At 39.5% G+C, this 23,403-nt stretch overlaps 4 protein-coding genes across 5 annotated transcripts; 3 read left to right on the plus strand and 1 right to left on the minus strand.

Moving 5' to 3' along the window:
• Positions 1–4,971: 4,971 nt before the first annotated feature.
• LOC122029289 (zinc finger MYM-type protein 1-like) lies at positions 4,972–6,171 on the plus strand. The gene has a single exon (XM_042588220.1). The coding sequence runs from the start codon at positions 4,972–4,974 to the stop codon at positions 6,169–6,171; it is 1,200 nt and encodes a 399-aa protein (XP_042444154.1).
• Positions 6,172–14,862: 8,691 nt separating this feature from the next.
• On the plus strand, positions 14,863–17,210 carry LOC122030120 (histone deacetylase complex subunit SAP18-like). Of its 2 annotated transcripts, none has more exons than XM_042589275.1 (7): positions 14,863–15,026; positions 15,355–15,478; positions 16,206–16,238; positions 16,419–16,529; positions 16,628–16,723; positions 16,818–16,892; positions 16,983–17,210. In XM_042589275.1, the coding sequence occupies exons 2-7, from the start codon at positions 15,368–15,370 to the stop codon at positions 17,013–17,015; spliced, it is 459 nt and encodes a 152-aa protein (XP_042445209.1). In that variant the 5' UTR covers positions 14,863–15,026; positions 15,355–15,367; the 3' UTR covers positions 17,016–17,210. The 2 variants fall into 2 exon arrangements, with proteins under 2 accessions (XP_042445209.1, XP_042445208.1); XM_042589274.1 differs by having other exon boundaries at positions 15,358–15,478.
• A 151-nt stretch (positions 17,211–17,361) lies between these two features.
• LOC122030119 (PTI1-like tyrosine-protein kinase At3g15890) lies at positions 17,362–19,404 on the plus strand. Its single transcript, XM_042589273.1, has 4 exons — positions 17,362–18,119; positions 18,179–18,323; positions 18,410–18,696; positions 18,798–19,404. The coding sequence occupies exons 1-4, from the start codon at positions 18,043–18,045 to the stop codon at positions 19,327–19,329; spliced, it is 1,041 nt and encodes a 346-aa protein (XP_042445207.1). The 5' UTR covers positions 17,362–18,042; the 3' UTR covers positions 19,330–19,404.
• A 118-nt stretch (positions 19,405–19,522) lies between these two features.
• LOC122030108 (protein TILLER ANGLE CONTROL 1-like) lies at positions 19,523–21,295 on the minus strand. Its single transcript, XM_042589265.1, has 5 exons — positions 21,193–21,295; positions 21,020–21,092; positions 20,406–20,935; positions 20,180–20,304; positions 19,523–19,639 (listed from the first exon to the last, which is right to left on the minus strand). Coding segments are annotated over exons 1-5 (735 nt in total). The 5' UTR covers positions 21,199–21,295; the 3' UTR covers positions 19,523–19,638.
• Between the last annotated feature and the right edge of the window lie 2,108 nt (positions 21,296–23,403).

The following is a 23,403-nucleotide window of genomic DNA, read 5'->3' on the forward strand; positions in this document are numbered from 1 at the left end:
TTGATATCAGAATTAGGCCGCTCTGATTTGGTGAAACCACCAATCAAGCAGGGGGGTTCTTCTTTAAAAAATAAAATTATATAATATTTTGCTTAAAAAAAATTCTTACGCCTTTCATTTTTCCCTCCAAAATTATTTTTGAAAAAATCATTCTCTTTTTTTTTTCACCATAGGTTAGTATTAGCAAAATATCGTATTTACCAAAATTCATAATAATATTTTTTAAAATATTTTATTATTATTTTTTCAAAATTAGTGAAATATTTTATTTTCTCCTGCACTATTAATCCAAGACCAAGTCTTCGAATATTCGTTATTTTTCTTATTGTGTGCAAGATTTCTCCTTTTTAATGCCCCACCAAGAATTCTACAGCACAGCTCGTCCGCCTCTTTTCTCCGGTGAAGACTTTCGCTACTGGAATGGCTGAATGGAGTACTATCTGAAGATAGAGGTAAAGATGTGGATTATCATTCAAACGAGCTTCTCCCTACCAGTCGATAGCACCGTAGCATTTGTGTTATGCCTAAACTGGGGCACACACTTGATGAAAAAGATAAAGGATGATGCAAAGGCAACTCGAGCCCTACAATGTGAACTAATCAAAGATGAGCTTAATCAAGTTGGACCATTCAGTAGTGCAAAGGATCTCTGGCAAAAGTTGATCAAACTTCATAAAACACATAATAAAACTTTCTATGAAATTTATAATGATAAGAAACCTAACATTAATTATCTTAAGATATTTAGATGTAATATCTATATTTTTAATACAAGAGAATACTTAGGAAAATTTACATCAAAAATTGAAAATAGAATCTTTGTAGGGACTCTCAAAATAGTAAAGTCCACCAAGTATACAACAAAAGTACCCTAAGAATTGAGGAAATAGTATATATAAAATTTGATGAAAACTCTAACCGTAAAGAACCTAACCAAAGTCAAACCCAATTTAAACCAATAGACTTTGTCAACTCTAGCTCTGATATGTTAGGGTCGAAATGTGCTAGAGGGGGTGAATAGATCGTCGTGCACTCGTCATCTTGTCGTCGCTTGTTTCTTGGTGATGATATGCAGCTAAAAATACAAGAAACACAATTACAACGCTAACACAAGGATTTACTTGGTATCCATCTCAAAAAGAGGTAACTAATCCAAGGATCCACACACGACACACACTCTCCACTAATAAAACACTCATTCTCGGTCGCAGCCGGAGGTGGAGAAACCTCGTACAAACTCACACAACAACAAGAAGAAAAGAAGAAGCAAAATACAAGTAAACCTTACAAGATTTTACACAGTAAACCCTAGCTAGTTTCCCCTTCTTGTTTGGAACGCCTCTTGACCTTGGAAGTGTAAGAACACCTTGCTCCAAGAATCTTCAAGAACTGGCGGTGAGCTCTGTGAAGAAATCGCTGTCTATCGGAGAAGAATCAGGCGAAGAACTGTTGAAGAAAACGCTCGCAACGGCTTTATCCAGCGCTAACAGTCGGATCCCAATCGATTGGATTGCTCCCAATCGATTGGGGAGGCTTTAGATCGATCGGTCGATCGATCCAGAGCGCCTCTGTGCTCTCAGGAAAGAGCTGGAATCGATTGCACGATCGATTCAAGGCTCTCCTGCGATTTCCAGCCTCCCAATCGATATCCCGATCAATTGGAGGCTCACAATTGATCGGGTGATCAATTGGGAGGCTTTTTGTGCTCGCGCCGATCCAACTTAAATTGCCTTAATCAAGTCCCAAGCCCCTAAAACTCAACATCTGGTCAACCATGACCTGTTGGGACATCATGCCTAGCATCCGGTCACCCTCGATCTGCTAGGACTTCCTCACCAAGTGTCCGGGTAATCCCTTTGACCCACTTGGACTTTTTTCCTCGTGACAAGTATCCGGTCAACCCTTTGACCTACCTGAACTTCTTAATACCAGGTGTCCGGTCAACCTTGACCCACCTGGATTTCCATGTGTCTGACTTCACTCACCAGGACTTCCTTTCTGCCTAGCTTCACTCACTAAGACTTCCCATATGCCTAGCTTCACTCACTAGGATTTTCATACTGCCTAGCTTCACTCACTAGGTCTTTTCACCTGGCTTCACTCACCAGGATTTTCCAACTGTCTGACTTCAATCACCAGGACTTCTCCTCTACCTAGCTTCACTCACTAGGTCTTTCTTTCACCTGGCTTCACTCACCATGATTTTCCAACTGCTTGGCTTCACTCACCAGGACTTCTCAGTCAAGTATCCAGTCAGTCTTGATCTACTTGACTCTTTTTCAACATCTAGCTGGTCAACTTTGACCAGAGGAGAATTGTACCAACAATCTCCCCAAATGAACGATTGCACCTATAATCTTCATGTATTATCAGTCTCCATGTATTGTTAAAATTGAAACCCAAATATCAAAACTAAAGCTTGAGCTTTCTCAAGCTTAGTCAACCAGGGCAACCTTAACCTAGGGAATATTGCACCAACAATCTCCCCCTTTTTTATGTTGGACAATACCTTTAAGTTAGGCTAATACCATAGCCTTAAACTTCGTTTTATGCCAAGACATGAATGAGAGTTTCCTTCATTCTCCACCTTTCCTAGAGGGCAAACACCCTATTTAGGTAATGAAGGTCTAACTTAAATCCTACATTCTCCCTCTATTGGCACACATAAAAAAGAACTCACCCCCTGAAGAGTTACTCACCATTGTTCACAACTTCACTCGTTTTTCACAACACCATAATGAAAATTTCATACCCTTCATTCTCTTTAACGCTCACCCTTGAGCATTAACCAATCCAACAATGAAGGTTTCATACCCTTCATTGTATTAAATGCTCACCCTGAACACTGGCGGATGCAAGGGGGCGCGAGGGGGGGGGGGGGTGCTTCCGCACCCCCTTGATTCTGGAAAAAAGTGAAGGAATGATTATTAAAAGCAAAATAAAGGACCTACTTGTAATTTTTTAAATTTATTGGACTTTTTCTCAAAAGTAACATTAAAATTAACGTTTCCTCTTTCTCATTGCCCGATCCCTGCCCTAACCTTTTTATAGTAGCCGAACTTCTTTTTCCGTCGAGCACCCTTTCTTCTTCAAACCAAAGACAAGCCGAGCACCTTTTCTTCTTCAAACCAAAAACCCTAATCGCTAAGAGATTTCATCTTGTCTCTCTCTCCAGTCTCCTCACGTTGTTGCCCTCATCTTTGTCGCCTCTTCACTTCGTCGACGCCTCACGCCACTGCTGTTCGCCACTTCGCCTGTTCCATCGACGACGCTACCACTGTGCTCCGCCGCCGTTCCTCCACAACAAGTAAAACCCCTTCAATTTTAGGTTAATCTGTTGATGCGGTTAGCACTAACGATTTAACCCAGGTTTTGATGAATGACAAATAAGTTAAGTTAGGTTTATTGTTGATCTAACACTCTGATCAAGTGTGCAGGATAAGTCCAGACAGGTCGACGGGCTGACCGGATGTCTGGCACGAAGCCCAGCTAGGTCGACGGGTTGACCAGATAGCTGGCACGAAGTCTAAGCGGGTCGACGGGCTGACGGGCTGACCGGACGCTTGGCAAGAAGTCCAGCTAGGTCAACGGGCTGACCGGATAGCTAGCGAGAAGTCCAGACGGGTCGAAGGGCTGACCGGACGTCTGACGGGTAAGTAAGGTAAGTCACTGGAGGGGAGTGATTGTGAGGACGCGTTCCCGGAAAGGGAACATTAGGCGTCGATCCGACTTAGATCCATTTCGGATATCTAAGTCGAGATCGTGACTAGATTCCGGTCTCGGAAAGACGAAATCTAAGTCATACTTTTTCTGTTAATTCATTGTGCTAACAATCTGTGTTGCAGGGTATATTTTGCCTCGGACTAACCTTGTTTTGCAGGAGAAGGAATCTCTGGAAAAAGGTGGTCCGGGCACCCGGAGGCAAGTTTTATCCTCTGCGTCGCCTCGCCACGTGGAGCATCCTGACTGGACTTGCCACGTCGCACCAGGGCGCCCGGAAGGGATCCAAGCGCCCGGAGCAGCATATAAAAGAAGCCCAAGGGGTGGAGCTTCAAAAACACATCTCTCAGAATTCCCAGATTGCTTTGCTGCTCTGTACTCCAGCGACGCTAACAAAGCTCCGACAATGCGCCCTGGCTCCTTAAGTTTTCTTTTCTGTCGGTACAGCTTTGTGCTTTGTTTCATTAGCATTTCTTGTACTCTTTTTGTAATCACATTCGAATTGCTAGTGATTGCCCAACGAAAGTGGTCAAGGACCACGGGCCTTCGAGTAGGAGTCGTCACAGGCTCCGAACGAAGTAAAATCAATTGTATTCATTTACTTTTCCGCTGCGTACTTTTACACTCGAGTTTTCGAATCGATATTCACCCCCCCTCTATTGAACGATCACGGCCCTACATAATCTTGTTCCTTATTTCATCTTATTCTTAATTTCATAATTTATACTTGGTAGTGCTCAATTGTTATGTTGATTGCATAAATCAATAATTTTGATGAATTGATATAGGTTGTGGAGAAATTTTTAAAACGAAGTGTTGAGTCTTCTAAGAATTTATGGAAGAAAATAGTAAGAAAAAAATATTCTCGGAGATCAGATTCGAAGAGAATATTTGATTAGAGGACCTTATCAACCATTTGGTCATAGTTATCCCCAAAGACAATTTGGTAAAGAGCATAGAAGTTTCCAAGTTGCTTGATTTAAAAAATTTTCATGGTTAGAGTACAGTATATCAAAAGATGCAGTTTTTTGTTTTTGGTGCTATCTCTTTAAAAATTCTCATAGAGGATGTCGAGTTGGAGATGAGGCATTTACTAATTCGGGGATGCATAATTGGAGAAAAGTAATGAAAGTATTTAATACGCATGTTGGTGGTGTAGCTAGTGCTCACAATGATGCAAGAACACAACTTGAGGTTTTTCAAAATCAATGACAAAGTGTGTCACATTTGCTACAAGCACAGGGGCGTGGAATGGAGGTTGCATATCGCACTCGATTAACAACAACTTTGGATGTTACACGCTTTCTTTTGAAACAAGGTTTGCCTTTCCGTGGACATGACGAGTCATTGAGTTCCTCAAATAAAGGTAACTTTCTTGAATTGATTGAGTGGTATACCCAAAAAAATGACGAGGTTGCTAAGACAATGAATAAAAATGCCCCTGGAAACAATCAAATGAAATCTCCAACAGTTCAAAAGGATTTAACACGGGCTTGTGCTGCTGAAGTCACAAATTTCATTCTTAATGATATAAAAGACAATATATTTTCTCTTATGGTTGATGAGTGTCGAGACATTTCAGTCAAAGAGCAAATGGGAGTTGTTTTAAGATACGTGAACAAACATGGATGTGTTATTGAAAGATTTATTGCTATTGTACATGTGTCTGATACTTCTGCTATTTCTTTGAAGAAGGCTATTGATGAATTGTTTGCAAAACATAAGTTGCTATTATCAAGATTGAGAGATCAAGGATACGACAGAGCTTCAAATATGCGAGGTGAGTATAATGGATTGAAGGCTCTCATATTGAAGGAAAATTCATATGCAAGGTATGCCCATTGTTTTGCTCACCAACTTCAACTAGTTGTTGTTGCAGTTGCTAAAAGCAATCGAATTGTGAGTGATTTCTTCCAATATGTTACTATGATTGTGAATATTACTGGTGCTTCATGCAAAATAAAAGATAAGTTTAGACAACTTGAACATGATAAACTTGTAGAATGTTTGGAGAAAGGAGATATTGTTAGTGGTAAAGAAAAAAATCAGGAAATCAGTTTAAAACGACCAGGGGATACTCGTTGGGGTTCACATTACATGACTATTATCTGTTTGATGTCTATGTGGACTTCTGTTTTACAAGTGCTTGAAAATGTGTATGATGATGTCACTAATAATGATAATAATGGTATCGTCGCCAGTTTGATTGATAAGATGGAGAGTTATGAATTTGTGTTTGTGATGCATTTGATGAAATCTTTATTAGGAATCACAAATGAATTGTCGCTTGCCTTACAACAAAAGGATCAAAACATTGTACTGGCTATCAGTTTGATCAAGACAATGAAAGTTCGATTACAAAAATTGAGAGAGGAAGGATGGGAGAATCTTTTGGATGTCGTCAACAAATTTTGTAGTAACCATATGGTCCCAATACCGAATATGGACTAAAATATGAGAACTTGTGGTCGCAGCAGACGTAATAGACAAATGATTATTAATTTTCATCACTATCGTGTTGAAATTTTTTGTGAGGTATTATTTCTAAATATTTTATTAAATTTTAATTTTCTAATAATGTTTTTATTCATTTTTTTATTCTTATAATATTAGGTTCTTGATACGATGGTTCAAGAGATGAATAATCGGTTTTCAGAATCAAGTACGGAGGTACTTACTTGCATTGCTTACTTAGATCCAAAGGACTCTTTTTCTCAATTTAATATTGGTAAGTTACTCCACCTTGCTGAACTTTATCCGGAGGACTTTTCATTGACCGATCGTGTAATACTTGAGGACCAACTTGAGACTTACATTCAAAATGTGCGAGGTGAATTTTCTATGATTGAAGATTTGGGAAGTCTTGCTAAAAAGATGGTTGAAACAAGCAAGAATACAGTTTTTTCATTAGTTTATCGTTTGATCGAGTTAGCATTAGTTTTACCAGTTGCAACTGCTTCTGTTGAAAGGGTTTTTTCTGCTATGAAAATTATCAAAACTGATTTGCATAATAGGATGGGGGATGAGTGGATGAATGACAGATTGGTAGTATACATCGAGAAGGATATTTTTACCACAATTGAAAATGAACAAATTTTACAATATTTTCAACAGATGAACACTCGTAGGATACAGTTGCCTCCTCTTGTTTGTATGTCCGGATCTGGTATTAGTTCAAGTATCAAAAAATAATTACTTTATTAGTATGCACATGTTTTTATATCTGTATCATTAACATTATTAATTCAGTACTTTTATCTTTTGATATATTTATTTGATAGTAAAAAATATTTTTAATCTCTTCTTTGAGCACCCCTCTAAATGTTTGTCTGGATTCGCCACTGACCCTGAAGATTATTCCACGTTATGATGCTCATCCTAAAGCATCCATAACCCCACAATGAAGATATCCACTCTCCATTATTTTTCAATGCTCAACCTTGAGCATTATTTTTCTAAACGAAGGTTTAACCACTTTCAACGGTGTCGAAAAATAAATTCCATGTCCGTAAAGAGTAACTCCCCCTAAAGACATGCTTAGAGCTGTCAGACGGGCCAACCCGTGGCGGGGCGGGTCGGCCCGTGGCGGACTAATCATTTGGCGGGGCAGGGCGGACCAACCCGTCAACTTGGCGGGTTGGGAAATTTCCAACCCAACCCATTCTAAGGCGGGTTGCGGGTTTGGCGGGCTAACTCGCGGGCCCATCAAAATTTTTTTAAAAAATAAAAAAATATTTTCATATCTTCAACATTTTACTTCGAAAAAATTTTCTACAATTAAATGTATACATAAACATATATTTTAAATATAAATGAATACAAACGAATACTTATGTTGGATGAAAAGTACTATTTTTATTTCAAAATTATAACAAAAAAAGATAATAAATTGACCTAAAACTTCGCTTACATATATTGTTCAACCTGCGGGCCAACCCAAGCCCGAGCGGGCCGACCCGCGCGGGTCGCGGGCCTAGGCGGGTCGGCCCATGACGGATTTGGGTTGATAAAATTCCAACCCAACCCGCTTAAATTGTTTGGCGGGGTGGACCAACCCGACGGGCCCAACCCAAATTGACGGCTCTAGACATGCTTCAAACTTCTGTCATTGTACTAATAATGACATGGAATCCCTAATTCTTTAGGAAACCCAAAATTTAGAAGTTTTGAGGTTCAAAAATTCAATAATGAAACCAAACCTCAACCTAAACTTCTACTTAGTCTTCCTTAACCAATCGAATCTTGTTTTCATCATGAAAACTCCCCCTAAATGTATACAAATATCTATTGAGAGGTTAGAAATGGTTACACGCCGGGATGGCAATTTTCCCCGCGGGTTTGGGGCCCCGCGGGGAAAACCCGAAATGGGGATGGGGATCCCCGATTTTTCGGGGATGGGGCGGGTTTGGGGCGGGTATGGGAATACTATCCCCATCCCCGAACCCGCCCCGAATATATTATTATTAATATTAATAAATAATAATATGATTTTTTTAAAAAGTATTAATAATAGTGTTAATATTAATATTAAAAATTTTGAAAATATTATTATTAATAATATTATTAATATTGATATTAATATTAATTGTTGGTGATGAATGATGATGATATATGTTCTTCAGTTTAGGAATACTTTCATAAATCATATTGTATAATTACTTTAAAAGGAACAAATAATTAAGTGGAAAAACTTGGTCTAACAACTCAGATCATTTTGTACTCTTCTCATTCAATTTCGCTGATGCACGAGGAACCTGAAAGCTCAGCCCATGTTTCATAACTTGTCGTGACCAAAGTTGTTCTCTAATTCGGTTCAAATACTAAATTTGGGAATGGGGCGGGGATGGGGAATCCCCGAACCCGTGGGTTCGGGTTCGGGGAATCCCCGAACCCGAAAAAATGAAAACGGGGCGGGGATGGGAATGGCAAACCCGCCCCCGCCCCGCCCCATTGCCATCCCTAGTTACACGGACGAAAAAGGATTTAAAATACTGAAAACAGGCTTTCCCAACCAAAACCACCGTGCCAATCGATCAATGGATCGATTCATACTGTGTCGATCGATTAGTGGATCGATCCAGCGCGTTTCTGCTCGCGAGAAAACCCCTCTCAATCGATCGCCCGATCGATTGAGGCACTTCAATCGATCAGGTGATCGATTGAAGCATTGAAATTTCATTTCAGTGAATTTCAGAAACTCCCCAAAAATTTTACAAAATTCTAAAAATCGTGAAAATTCATGTAGACATTACTTAGGGTATACACTATCAAGGAAAAATAGTTTTCTATGAAAATATTTCCTATTTTCAAAGATTGACACAAACTTGAAAACTTGCAAAAACTTCAATGTTTTCAAAGAGTAATAACTTCAAATTAAGGCTTAGATTTGTCTTTAAATCCCTAAGAAAATACCAAAAATCCAACTTGGTATTTCTTATATTTTCCCAATTTGTGCCAATTTAAAATAAAATCAAAATTTTAAAATTATGGCACATTTTACTCTTTTAAAGAGTAAATTAATAATCTATTTCATTTTCAAAGGTTAATAAAAACCTTGAAAATGCTCTTCGAATGTCAACTTCATCAAGGTTGGATTAACTATCCTTCCAATTAGAGTTGATACTCTTTAACTCATCTAAAGGGTAGAGAAAATGCTCTTAGGAACCCAAAACCTATTGGTGTTCTTTGGATGCTCTAGGTACTCACTAGGGACAACTTCCCTAGATACCTTCCTAATGACCTTGTTAGGCTTCTGAGAAGCCTTGGCCATATTTTCTAGGTCAACTCTAGGGATTGCTTCTCTTGTGACCTTCTTAGTGACTTTCTTAGACTTCTTTGAAGTCTTAGTCATATTTGTCGCAAAAATACTTTTAGGGATAACTTTCCTAGTATTTTTGACTTGACCACTAGACCTAGAGTTGGTTCCATATCTATATAGAACCCTATGATAAGAAGGCACGTCCTTCTTGATTTTAGGTTTGTATCCCAAACCCCTATGACCATTGGACGACACTTGTTGTTTTCCTAGACCTAGTTTATGATTCTTGGACCCTTGTTTTTCATTTGTAATTCTTCTAAGGGTCCTCTCCAATTTAACAAGTTTTGACCACAAGACTTGATTTTCTCTCCATAATACATCAACCTTAGATTTTGGTCTTTCATTAAATCCTTGAGCATTTTTATTTTTAGGCTTATAACTAAAATCCTTAGTTTTCTTGCCTAGATTTTTATCTACCTTCCTAATCCTAGGTGTAGTAGTTTTAGCATGAAGAGCTACATGTTTTTCCTCAATGCTATTATGCTTTCTATTTTTATGGTAAATAGCATTAAAATGAAATAAATTAGAGCTAGCATGTTTTTTACCATTATTTAAAGGGGTAAGCTCAATAAATGATACCTTGGGTTTTACCTTGGAAGCTCCCCCTTGACTTGTGCTTCCTCTCTTAGCCTTGATCGCTTTCTTCCCCTTAGGACATTGACTTCGGTAATATCCTTTTTGTTGACACAAGAAACACACAATGTGGTCCTTGTTCTTCTTTATTGTGGGAACGGTCTCTTTGGGCTTCTCCTTGCCCTTAGGTGCCACTTGACCCTTCTTCTTAGTCAATTTTGGGCACTTGCTCTTATAATGTCCATGTTCCCTACATTCAAAGCAAATAATATGATTTTTATTTTTAATTGACATAATTATACCTTCATGTGTAGGGATAACACTCGATCCTCCATTTGATGTCTCTTGACTTTTGGTGGATGCATTATCTTCTTCTCCACTTGACCCGGATGTAGAAGCTTCTCCTTCTTCTTGATCCGGTGTCAATGAAGGTTGCTCCCCCTCAATCCTAGAGGCGGAGACTTCTTCATCTTCATCTTATACATGGAACAAGGAATATGCTCATTCCTTGCTCTTTTCATTGCATTCCTTTGAAGATGAGGCTTCTTGGACTTCCTCTTCGGAAGTTAAGCATCTCTCAATTTCGGAGTCCTTTTGCTCTTGACCTTGATCCATTGAGTTGCCCTCTTTGAATTCATCTTTATTTGGTATAGTGAAGGGTTCTTCATGAAGTTTGGTCAATTTGCTCCATAGCTCTTTGGCATCTTTAAATTCTCCAATTTGCTCCAAGATGTTGTTCGACAATAGATTGACCAATATCTTGGTCACTTTATCATTGGCCTCACATCTTTGGATTTATTCTTGGCTCCACTTGCTCCTCTTGAGAATTCTTCCTTTTGAATTTGTTGGAGCCTCAAAACCTTCCATTAGAGCAAACCATTGCTCTATCTCCATCATCAAGAAATTTTTGATTCTTGATTTCCAAGAATCGAAGCTCGTCATAGTGAATGGTGGAGACACCCTTGTGTCGAATCCGAGTCCATCTTGGAATTCCATCTTGAAGTTGAGCTTTTGATCAATTCTTTAACTTTTGAATTTGCTTCAACTTTTTCACCCTCTAGCCTTGTTGGCCCTTCCGGTGATGATTCCATTGAAGAGCGGCCTCTCTTTGATACCGATTATTAGGGTCGAAATGTGCTAGAGGGGGTGAATAGCTCGTCGTGCGCTCATCGTCTTGTTGTCGCTTGTTTCTTGGTGATGATATGCAGCGGAAAATACAAGAAACACAATTACAACGCTAACACAAGGATTTACTTGGTATTCACCTCAAGAAGAGGTGATTAATCCAAGGATCCACACACGACACACACTCTCCACTAATAAAACACTCCTTCTCGGTCACAGCAGGAGGTAGAGAAACCTCGTACAAACTCACACAACAATAAGAAGAAAAGAAGAAGCAAAATACAAGTAAACCTTACAAGATTTTACACAGTAAACCCTAGCTAGTTTCCCCTTCTTGTTTGGAACGTCTTTTGACCTTGGAAGTGTAAGAACACCTTGCTCCAAGAATCTTCAAGAACTGGCGGTGAGCTCTGTGGAGAAATCGCTGTGTGTCAGAGAAGAATCGGGCGAAGAACTGTTGAAGAAAACGCTCGCAATAGCTTTATCCAGCGCCAACAGTCGTATCCCAATCGATTGGATTGCTCCCAATCAATTGGGGAGGCTTTGGATCGATCGATTGATCGATCCAGAATGCCTTTGTGCTCTCGGGAAAGAGCTGGAATCGATTGCTCGATCAATTCAAGGCTCTCTTGTGATTTCCAACCTCCCAATCGATCGATTGGAGACTCCCAATCGATCGGGTGATCGATTGGGAGGCTTTCTGTGCTCGCGCCGATTCTCCCCAATCGATCCACCGATCGATTGGGAGATGTTTTTGTCGCGGCACCTCACCCAATCGATCAACCGATCGATTGGGCATGAGTCAATCGATCGGTTGACCGATTGAGCCAACTTGATTTGCCCTAATCAAGTCTTAAGCCCCTAAAACTCAACATCTGGTCAACCATGACCTATTGGGACATCGTGCCTAGCATTCGGCCACCCTCGATCTGCTAGGACTTCCTCACCAAGTGTCCGGGCAATCTCTTTGACCCACTTGGACTTTTCTCCTCGTGCCAAGTATCCGGTCAACCCTTTGACCTACCTGGACTTCTCAATACCAGGTGTCCGGTCAACCTTGACCCATCTGGATTTCCACGTGCCTGACTTCACTCACCAAGACTTCCCTTCTGCCTAGCTTCACTACTAGGACTTCCCTTCTGCCTAGCTTCACTCGCTAGGACTTCCCATTTGCCTAGTTTCACTCACCAGGACTTTAACCTAGCTTCACTCACTAGGGTTTTCATACTGCCTAGTTTCACTCACTAGGTCTTTTTACCTGACTTTACTTACCAGGATTTTCCAACTGCCTAGCTTCAATCACCAGGACTTCTCCTCTGCCTAGCTTCACTCACTAAGTCTTTCACCTGGCTTCACTAACCATGATTTTCCAACTGCTTGGCTTCACTCACCAGGACTTCTCAGTCAAATATCCAGTCAGTCTTGACCTACTTAACTCTTCTTCAACATCTAGCTGGTCAATCTTGACCAGAGGATAATTGTACCAACAATCTCCCCAAATGAACGATTGCACCTGCAATCTTCATGTATTATCAGTCTCCATGTATTGTCAAACATCGAAACCTAAACATCAAGACTCAAGCTTGAGTCTTCTCAAGCTTAGTCAACCAGGTCAACCTTAACCTAGGGAATATTGCACCAACATGATCAAAGGGGAGAGAGTGAAACCCTAAATTAAATAAAAGAACAAGAAAATGAACTAACTCACCTAGAAGAAAATCAATAAATACAAATTAAGTCTAGAATAATGAGAGTTGGCCCAGACCATCCAATTGACCAAATAATAGGTGATTCAGATCTGAGAGTTTAAACTAGATTATCATTCAGAAACCTAAGTCAAATAGCCTTAATTTTTTAGATTGAATCCAAAATAATAGAAGAATCCTTACTTGACCCAGACTAAATTATAATCATATAGAAAAACTGACATAATTTGAAAGAAATAAAGTCTAGGACTTAGTATCACAATAATGATATGAAAAACATAATTAACAATATACATAATTGATGATTAGATAAATAAATAAATAAAAATTATAACTTATTTCTTATAAACTCAAAGCTACAAGTAACTTAATTGATACAAAATAATGTGGACTTCCCACTAATGAACATGTTCAAACAACTTTTCTGAGATACATTCATACAAAAATTAAACCATCGTAGCTAACAGTATAACACAGGAGCAAAATAAGAAATTCAAACCATATTTTGAAATTTGCAACGGATTCAAAACACAGAAGCAAAGTAAGAGTAAGTATGCATGAATCAATAACAACAGAAATCCAATCTAAAAAACTAATGTTTGATTAGAAATTTCTTAAATTTGATCTAATTTGGCATGAATCAGCAACAACAGAATGTTATATCAATAAAAACTTGTACCTCTGAATATCCTTAGGATCCTCATATGTTAAGACACCAAAGCTACAGTATTTGACCCATATATCAATAGAATATGGCATTGCTAGGACATCCTTTTCATAGGTTTCCTCGACCTCATGCAAAGTGCAAAGTTGTGCCCTATGATTTGCGTACTTATTCGAGTAATCATAACATAAAGGATACTCAAACAAGAATGCATCATAAATCAATTTCTAAAAATGAGTTTTTACCACGGCGAGGGTCAAGCTAGCTTCGTCATGATGAGAGAGGCACACACGAGAAACCCTCTATTTAGCGAGACAAGTAAGGGAGGCGTCACACTTTTTTTTTCTTAAACCAAAATTTTCTCACTACGAAATGCTCGAATCACTCCTCCCTCCTTGTTGAAGCCCTAGCTCGTGATTCTCCTCATCGCGCCCTCCCTCGCCTCGCTCTCATAGCTGCCCTCACTTGCGATTCGCCCCGACGTGCCCTCCCTCGCCGTGACAAGCTCTCACAGGCACTGTCGAAGCTAGGGTTCACAGCGGTCCACAGAATCGCCTCACCTTGCCACAGAATCTCGCAGCCATCCTCGTGGCAAGCCCTCCTTTTTCGCGCCTCCCTCATTGCGACAAGCTCTCATTGGCACCGTCGAAGAATCGCGAGCGAGGGCGTAGCGAGGAGAATTGCGAGCGAGGGCCGCTGTTGCGAGGAGAATCGCTAGCTAGGGTTTCGACGAGGAGGGAGAAGTCATTTGGGCGTTGTGAGAAGATTTTGGTTTAAGAAAAAATAAGCGTGACGCGAATTTACCACCAGGGAGGTCCGCGACAATCCGCAAGTTTTGTTCCGCAGCAAAGCAAAACTAATATATATTTATAAACTTTGCTACGGACTGTACACTATACGTTCGTGCGCAACAGTGGGCATGACGCTTGGACCACTATCCAGGTGCCTGGATTCATTAACTTTTTTTGTTTTTTGTTTTTTAAATCAACATCTCCTTCAAGAGCACTATACTTCGGGAGCTTTTAAAATTTTTTTATCTACAACATTATATAACCCAAAAGGAAAACCTGAATTCTAAAAAAAAAATCTTATTAGTTCAATCTATTATAACTCAACCATTAAATTTTAAAATTTTAAATTCTAAATATATATAATATATAATATCTAAAATTTTTAATTTTCAACTAATCAAAAAAAAAAAAAAATCTTATTGAAATCTTAAAATACTGCTTTGTTTGAGTTAATGGACCGGCCCAACTCGCTAACGATTCAGTACGCTCGAATCGAGACGCCTCGTGTCCTCACGCGTGCCCTAATAACGCCTTCTCCCTCGGCCCCGGCAGTGATACTTCGCCGCTGCGATCCTTCCGCCGGCGATCGATCTCCGTCCATCTTCGACTGCACATCCGTATAAGCAGAGGTACCTTTCTCGCTCTTTTCCTCTTTCCCTCTATCCCCTCCTCTCTCACCTCCTTACCCATCGCTAACTCATCGAATCACGCGACCTTCATTTTTCTTCTCTTTTCCCCTCTCTTCGCTTGCCCTAGACATACGGATTGAACCAGTCAACTGCGGGTTGAGAGATATTTAATGTGGATACTGCTATATCTGATAAATTTATAGTAAAACTGAGCAACAATTTCCGTCTTATTTATGTTATTGCCTCTCTGATTTTTGCATCAGCTTTCCTCTGATGATTTGCACCTTCAAGCATCTCTATGCACTAACCTTTTCTTCTGATTCTGTAGTAGATATTGAAATATGTCTGGATTGGTTGAAGCCCAGAATAGGCAAGGCAGACCTGCGCTTCCTACTCAACCCAGAGGTCCTCCCTCATTAGCTCGCTTTCGGGAGCCTGTAGACCGTGAGAAGGTGCAGTCTCTTCTATTTGTTCAGAATTTCTTCAATATTGAGAGCTTAGGGAAATGCCTCAGATTCTCTAGTCTCTACCTTTTATAAGGATTTCTTTGCAATGTATAAACGTACAGTTGCTTCTATTAGTTCAGAATATCTTTGATGTTGAGAGCTTAGGGAAATGCCTCAGATTCTATACCTTTTCTAAGGTTTTCTTTGCAATGTATAAATGTACTGTCTCTTCTATTTGTTTAGATTTCTTCAATATTGAGAGCTTAGGGATATGCCTCAGATTCTCTAGTCTCTACCTTTTATAAGGATTTCTTTGCAATGTATAAATGTACAGTCGCTTCTATTAGTTCAGAATATCTTCGATATTGAGAGCTTAGGGAAATGCCTCAGATTCTCTACCTTTTCTAAGGATTTCTTTGCAATGTATAAACCTACAGTCTCTTCTATTTGTTCAAAATTTCTTCAATATTGAGAGCTTAGGGAAATGCCTCAGATTCTCTACCTTTTCTAAGGATTTCTTTGCAATGTATAAACTATATAATCTTTCATTTATCAGAAAAATTGTTGAAACAAAAAGAAAAAGGATTTTGATTGTAATTGATTGTTGAAGCTGACTTTGTTATTAGATTCCAAAATACTAATATATCTACTTTGAAGAATATAGATTCATATCCAAGTTTGTTCTTGTTTAAGTGCTCAACTGAGAAATTTTCCGGCCTTCTCTTTATTGCAGACATGCCCTCTCTTGCTTCGAGTGTTCACCAAGGTACGTGAATTATCCTTTTTAGTTGAAACATCTAATAGGTAAAGGATATTTGGTGGTGATGAGCAGTTTTTTAAAAGCGTGATTTTATCTTTGTTCTTACATTTGGCATTTACATATTGAAAATTTTTGTATCGAGATCTTTCCGTTGAATGCTTTGGATTACACTAATGGTTCTGGCAGAGTGGTGGTCACCATCCGGCTGAAGAATTTGCTGTGAGAGGAAAGGAGCCAAAAGATGAGGTTCAGATTTATACATGGAAGGATGCAAATCTCCGAGAACTCACTGACCTTGTAATGAACTCGTCTGATATTTTCAGTCATTTGTTTGGTTATTGATTCCAATTCAGATACTTAACAGTTTGATCAATTTGCTTACGTTAATTTCTTAGGTCAAAGAGGTTTCACAAGAAGCAAGGAAAAGAGACGCCAAGCTCTCGTTTGCTTTCGTGTATCCTGACAAAAATGGCAGATTCGTGGTGCGGCCGGTAGGAAAATCAATTCCACCTACCTTCTACCGTCGATCATTGATCAATGATTACAGTCTTTAAATTTTTGACGGTGTTTGTTTTTTCATTGAAGGTGGGCATGACATACTCTCACGGGAGCGGTCAGCGATTGGACGATCCAAAGACTCTCGCTGAACTTGGCTTTCAGGTTGGTTATAATCCATAGGCAATTCAATGCTATATGCGATCATTTCGCTATCGCTAATCCATTGTTTCTCTAATTTTCCGTGTTTCAAAGATTGGAGACTACCTGAGTGTTGCAATCCTTTAGAGGATATTGTGTTCCCTGAGTGCAAAGTTGTACTGATGATCCTCTTGTGATTGCTTCTCGTGCCAAGCCAGGTATCGAACTAAGCTCTTGGAAAAATTAGCTTTGTTAGCAGATGGACTTCTCATGTTCTTCTAGACCTTTTAATGAAATGTTCTTCTGTATCTTTCGTCGTAAAGACATCTTGTTTACACTTAAGATGCTAGAATCTTGTGTCGATAGGTTAACTATTATGCATGAATCATCGAAAGTAAGCACAGACCTCCGGCCTCACTGCCTCGCGTTCGCTTCTGGTCCCACGAGCCACAAGTAGATCAAAGATGCATGAGCTCTACTATCTCCAAACAGTGGCACAATTTGACCGAAATTGTGATCATTCATAGTCAAGTGCCTATGCCTATGCCATACGAACTACTATAAGGGTTTCGCACCGATCACGCCAGGTTGACCTAATCTTGGCCATTCATACATGATCCTACATGAGCTAATCTAAAACCGATCGATCATCCATGGACGGAGCGTCTATGACTAAATCTACTCTCAACTCGTAGAGTTTTCGTCTCCCTTAATCTCCCTCTCAAATCTCATTCCATCACTATCATTGTTCATAATTCAACTCACCATTAATCTCTCGTGGAGGAATCAATGCCAACTCACTCCAATTGACAAAAACAATTGGACATATTCCAAGCACGCCATCTCTCCTACTCTTGCGTGAAGAGAAGGGTTAACACATGATCTTCTCAAAATGCCCCCGGTAATTTAATTGTTTTCATTTTACTACTTGTATTTTATTTTATCCCGGCATTAGGGGGTCATCATTACAATTTTTAAAAAGTAATTGAGTCAAGCAGCAAAAATCCAAACAAATGAATGGTATATTTTTTCACAAGGAGAGCCAAGAACAAGGACTTTCCTCGGTATATCAGAGTTCCTCTATGCCATAAGAAATAAACAATTACTTGTCTTCTTTCTCCTGCCTTCCACTCCATAAACTTCTGCTCCGACTCTACTCTCCGGCGATTCAGCCATGCTGCTTCACAGATCATGCGCTTGTAGTTGCCTCCAAATGTCCAGCTCCGACCGTGAAGAAGAAGACGACGAAAGGTATACCTATATCATTCTATAATGTTTTTAAGTCTTCAACTTCATCAATGCTTTTACAGGAGTCATGATCGTCCTCCTCATCCTTGGAGAATGTACTTGGTGAAAGATCTCATCCGTGCGACGAGAAACTTTCACGAAGAGAACAAGCTCGGAGAAGGTGGCTTTGGCACGGTCTATTGGGGCCGGACAAAGAAAGGAACCGAGGCAAAGAAAATTACAATTGAAAATAATAATAATATTAATAATAATAATAATTTAAAATTTGTTTTCCGCTTCTAATTCATCCTTAGATCGCGGTGAAGCGGCTGAAGGCGCTGTCGGAGAAGGCGGAGATGGAGTTCGCCATGGAAGTGGAGATACTTGGAAGGGTACGACACAAGAATCTGTTGAATCTACGGGGATTTTGCGCCTCCAATGATGAAAGACTCATCGTCTACGATTACATGCCCAATTGCAGCCTACAGAGCCACCTCCACCGCCACCGCCGCCCCCACCCCTCCCCCCCCCCCGCCTCCTCCTCCTCCCAATCCTCCACTCAGGCGGACCAGGTCGTCGCTGGCGCTGCGGAAGGAATCGCGTAAGTGGCGAAAGAGCGTCAAGATTGAATTTTGATTTTTCCTATGTGGAAAAGATTGGATTCTGATGCTTCCTGTAGAAATTAATTGATTGATCGATTAGGTATTTGCATCACGAGGCGAGTCCGCACATAGTTCACCGGGATATCAAGGCGAGCAACGTGCTGTTGGACAGCGAGTGGAACGCGAAGGTGGCGGATTTCGGGTTCGCGAAGCTGATGCCGGAGGGGGTGAGCCAGCTGACGACGAGAGTGAAGGGGACGCTGGGGTACCTGGCGCCGGAGTACGCGATGTGGGGGAAGGTCTCCGACCACTGCGACGTCTATAGCTTCGGGGTGCTGCTACTTGAGATCGTCAGCGCGCGGCGGCCGATTGAGAAGCTACCCACCGGAGTCAGGCGCGACATCGTGCAGTGGGCGGCCCCCTACGCCGCCCGAGGCGCGTGGGAACGCATCGCTGACCCCAGGCTCTCTGGGAGGTTCGACCGGGAGGAGCTCCGTAACGTCGTCACCCTCGCGTTGAGGTGCGTAGAGGGACGACCGGAGAAGCGGCCGACGATGAAGGAGGTGGTGGATATACTCAACCGCAGGGCAGAGACGGTGTCACCGGCGCCGGCGACACCGGCTAGAAGGTGATTGATTTCATACAAATTGGTGAATTGTGCGTGAAAATTATAAACTTTACATAATAAATTAATTTCACACATAATATTTTTTCCCTATTTTTTTTAATTCATGATTTCGAAATAGAAAAAAAAAATAGTTACCAAATTTACACGTCACCAAATTAATTATTTATTGCCAAGGTTCATTTTTTGATGTATATTTAGAGGGAAATATAATTAATTAAAAGGTAGATAAACATAACGAACGCATACATGAAGATAGTTTATTACACAATAGCCATGCTAAATACATCATTTAAAGCCGACATAGTCCTCCAAATCTGCAGAATAATGAAAACAGGCATGAAGATAAAACAACAAACAGGAGATAATACTAAGAAACCATTTCAAATCAAGAAATAAGTGAGGGTAATTTTATCTGAATTTGATAGAGAATTTGATATTAGGCCTAAATAAAGAAGGATATTGAGAGATTACTGATATCATGATATTATTTCTAATATGATTTTATGAAATGATGATATTTAGATGAAAAGAAAAAAAATTATTAATAAAGAAGATATTTAAACTTTAGTGGGAAATAATCTATAAAACACTTAATTTCTGTAATTAACAAAAATAAGTGGACCCAAACGTAAATGAACTTTTGTAAAAGCGAGCCAAAATGTATAAAAAAACATAATAAGTAAGCAAGCCAAGTGGGCCACCACCCTGTGGCCCACGCGCTTCCGCGCCGAGCTGTCCAATCAGCATGTGGTGGCCCACACCGGCATCCGATGCGGAGCACCGAACCCCCCGGGCCCCACTCTCCCTCAGCCCCCCTTCCATTCTAATTTTTTTAAATAAATATTTATATTTACCAGTAGACCAAGCCGGTCTTGATGACGTCATCATCCTTATTCATATTCTTTATAGCCGCTGCTGGTGTCTCCGCTGACGTAATGCTCTCCGGGTGAATCTTCTTCTTCAGCATTCTCGTCATCAGCTACCCATAAATAAATAATTCGCCCAAAATTAATCAAAAATAATACCAAAATTAATCCCCAAAAAATAATCTGAAATTCAATCATTTATAGACATGCATACTTTATGTAGCTTGTTGTTGCTGTCTCTGTTGATGTTGCTACTGTTGTTTTTGCCATTAGTGCAAGATTTGATAGTATCTTTCATCTTTTTCTTCTTCTCCATCTTGTTCGACTGCTTGTTGCTATCGTTACTAGTGTTCTTGATGCCTTTGTCGACATTGGCATCCTCCCTCGTCGCCGGATCGGCGGCGAAGAGATCGGCCAGCGTGGTCCTCACTCTCTCCCGGCTTTCCTTATCCTCCTTCAGGAGAGGCAAGTCCTCTTGCAGTTGCTTTGTTTCTATTTCTACAATTATCTCTTGTTTCTCGAGTGTGATAGTTGCCTTATCTTCTTCTTTTTCTTCTTCTACCACAATTAGTGGTGATTTTTCTTCTTCTTCTTTTTCTTCTTCTTCAAAAGTTAGGCTTGGAAGGAAGGGGTCTCGGTATTGGCCGAGTGTGCCAATGGTGAGAATGCCGCCAAGCATGTCATGGAGAAGCAAAGCTTCCTTCTCCTCAGCCACCATTTCAATCCTCTCTTCGGCCTCTTGACCTAAACATCGACCGATCTAGATAAGTTAGCATCATCGCTAGAGCAAACAAAGTTGAAGGACGATCGATTGATCGAGAAACTAACCTTTCTTTTGGTGGACTTGGGAGTATTTGATGCCCGTTGGTTGCAACTTACGGTGCATCCAGTCGAGGAAGATCTGTTCATTCACGTGTTTTGCATATCAAAATGGGAGAGATTGTTAATAATTTTTTTTAAAAAAAATAATTTATGAATTAAGAGAAAGGATTGTTAATTACCTTCATTGGTGAGGATGGAGGAAGAGGAAGCGATAGCTAGCTAGGAGTGTTGTTGAGATTGTGCTTGAGTCTTGGAGGGGGTCCAAAGTTGTAGGGGGCTCTTTAAAGGAGAATGTGGCTGGGTAGGCGGCGAAATATGATTCGATCAGTTAATCATTGAGTTGATCACTTTTTCTAGTCTTTGATCAAGTGATAGTTTAGGAACAATGAAGTTAAATCTCTCGCATGAGAATTAAAAGGAAGGAGATCATCAAAACAGAATAGTCAAATAATCATAGTTAGACTATTAAATCACAATAGAGTAAGGCAAATTATATATATATATATATATATAATAATTTATAAGGTTTTATTTCACTTCGTTTATAATGCAACTTTTGAGAGCCATCGTACATTGTACTTTGTCCAGCCCCAAAATAAAATAAAAAATAATTAAAATAAATAAAATAATGGTGAATTATTAGTGTGTTGGAAAGTACATAAAAAAGTAATGGTATGGAGTGAATGGAGGAGGCAATTAGGGTTGGGGGGGTCCATGGGAAGGGTGGCCCCTACCCTTTTGGTTGGCTCCGGTTTGGCTCGATTGAACCGGCAAGATTCGATTTCGATATATGGCGAGATGACTGATCAGGTGCTGGAGCCATGTGATTAGGTAGGTCCGACTCTAACTCAAACTCCTACCTCAACCTCATCTAATTCGATATTTCATAAATTACTTGAAAATGACCCGGCCAAAAATATTCTTGTATAAAGTTCTTCAACACATTGTTGGAGTGTAAAGTTCAAAAATCTAGTTCAACTGTCCTGTTCCTCAGGCGTGTATAGTCGATTCAAAACTGAACCAATTGAGCGTCGACATGGAAATTAAAGAAAGTTTTTTTTCCCACATGGATACACTACTACAAATGCACTTAGGTCTTAGATCCATGATACTTGTGTGGATTCACAGGTCCAATCTGGTTAGCTGAAGCCATGGCATTTAGCAGAATTAGGGCAAAGGAGTGTTGCAAGGCACAGGTGACCATTGCACTCACCTGCTGATCAGTCGTCCAATTATGGAAAGAAAGAAAGAAAGAAAACCTAAAGTGAGATATCGAAATAATGAAGAAAGGAGAGGGTTTGGACGTACGTGCATGGATCATGCAGGGCCTCAGTATAAATATCAATAATTGAAGGTGGCTACATGCATGCATGTACACGTATACGTTGGATGTACGTGCGTGGCTCATGCAGTGAGTAGGGAGTGGTTCAGACAGTATATATGCACCTCTCCTCTGGACTCTGCTACGTGGCACGAGCATGCATGTGCGTGTGAATATGTATGAGAAATTTTAGATTCAGTCCCCAATTAAAATTTAAATTTTATATGTAGTCCTTATGTAAAAATTTTTATTTTCGTTTCCTAATTAAATATAATAGATATTAATTTATCTAATTATTCCTCATAATTTTAGTTTAAAAAGTTCATAAAAGGAGTATAATTTTACTTAAATTTAGTACATTAAACTAAATCTAGTATGTTTTATAATATTTTTTCATCTCATTTGGATGAAAAATATACTAGATTCTCATTGAATAGTATTTAATTAGATAGAAAATATACTAAATTTTATTTAAATGATGCTGAATTTAGAAAAAATTATATTAACAGTAATAAAGTCGGGCTCAATTTACTAGAAAATATACTCATGTTCTAATTTAAAATACTGAATTTAACAGAAATTATACTTATTTTTAGATTTTTTAACCTATTTTTTAGGACAATTTTGATAGAAAATATACTTGATTTTAGTTTAAAGTGCTAAAAGAAATTTTACTCATTTTTAGACTTTTTGTACATAAAAAATATAAGGGGCAATTAGGTAACGATATTTGCATGAGGGAATTAAGGAAACAAAACTTGGCATGCAGGGAGTAGAAATAAAATTTTATTTCTACTCTCTGTATGTAAAGTTTTGTTTGTTTAACTCCCTCATACAAATATTATTACACACACAAGGGTGATACATTGCTCCAGGCCCGGCTCAAGGCATAGGCCATTAAGGCCTATGCCTAGGGGCCCAATTTTATTGGGGTCCATTGATTAATTAATTTAAGATATTGAAATAATTAAATTAGCATCATTAATTAATATTAATTAATTATAAATATCTTGCTAATTCATTAATGACACATTGTCAATTAATTCATTATTGATTCAACTTCCTATTT

This window comes from Zingiber officinale, chromosome 10B (genome assembly GCF_018446385.1).
Source record: "Zingiber officinale cultivar Zhangliang chromosome 10B, Zo_v1.1, whole genome shotgun sequence".
In the NCBI taxonomy this organism is placed as follows: Eukaryota; Viridiplantae; Streptophyta; class Magnoliopsida; order Zingiberales; family Zingiberaceae; genus Zingiber; species Zingiber officinale.

Excerpts from the sequence above, each read along its gene's own strand:
- LOC122029289 (XM_042588220.1), top strand. The coding sequence starts at position 4,972 with ATGGAGGTTGCATATCGCACTCGATTAACAACAACTTTGGATGTTACA.
- LOC122030120 (XM_042589275.1), top strand. The coding sequence starts at position 15,368 with ATGTCTGGATTGGTTGAAGCCCAGAATAGGCAAGGCAGACCTGCGCTT. Across the intron at positions 16,239-16,418 it reads TGCTTCGAGTGTTCACCAAG|AGTGGTGGTCACCATCCGGC; the intron begins GTACGTGAATTA and ends TGGTTCTGGCAG. Across the intron at positions 16,724-16,817 it reads GCAGATTCGTGGTGCGGCCG|GTGGGCATGACATACTCTCA; the intron begins GTAGGAAAATCA and ends TTTTCATTGAAG.
- LOC122030119 (XM_042589273.1), top strand. The coding sequence starts at position 18,043 with ATGCTGCTTCACAGATCATGCGCTTGTAGTTGCCTCCAAATGTCCAGC. Across the intron at positions 18,120-18,178 it reads GAAGAAGAAGACGACGAAAG|GAGTCATGATCGTCCTCCTC; the intron begins GTATACCTATAT and ends ATGCTTTTACAG. Across the intron at positions 18,324-18,409 it reads GGACAAAGAAAGGAACCGAG|ATCGCGGTGAAGCGGCTGAA; the intron begins GCAAAGAAAATT and ends ATTCATCCTTAG.
- LOC122030108 (XM_042589265.1), bottom strand. Across the intron at positions 20,936-21,019 it reads CCAAGTCCACCAAAAGAAAG|GTCAAGAGGCCGAAGAGAGG; the intron begins GTTAGTTTCTCG and ends GTCGATGTTTAG. Across the intron at positions 20,305-20,405 it reads GCAACAACAAGCTACATAAA|CTGATGACGAGAATGCTGAA; the intron begins GTATGCATGTCT and ends ATTTATGGGTAG.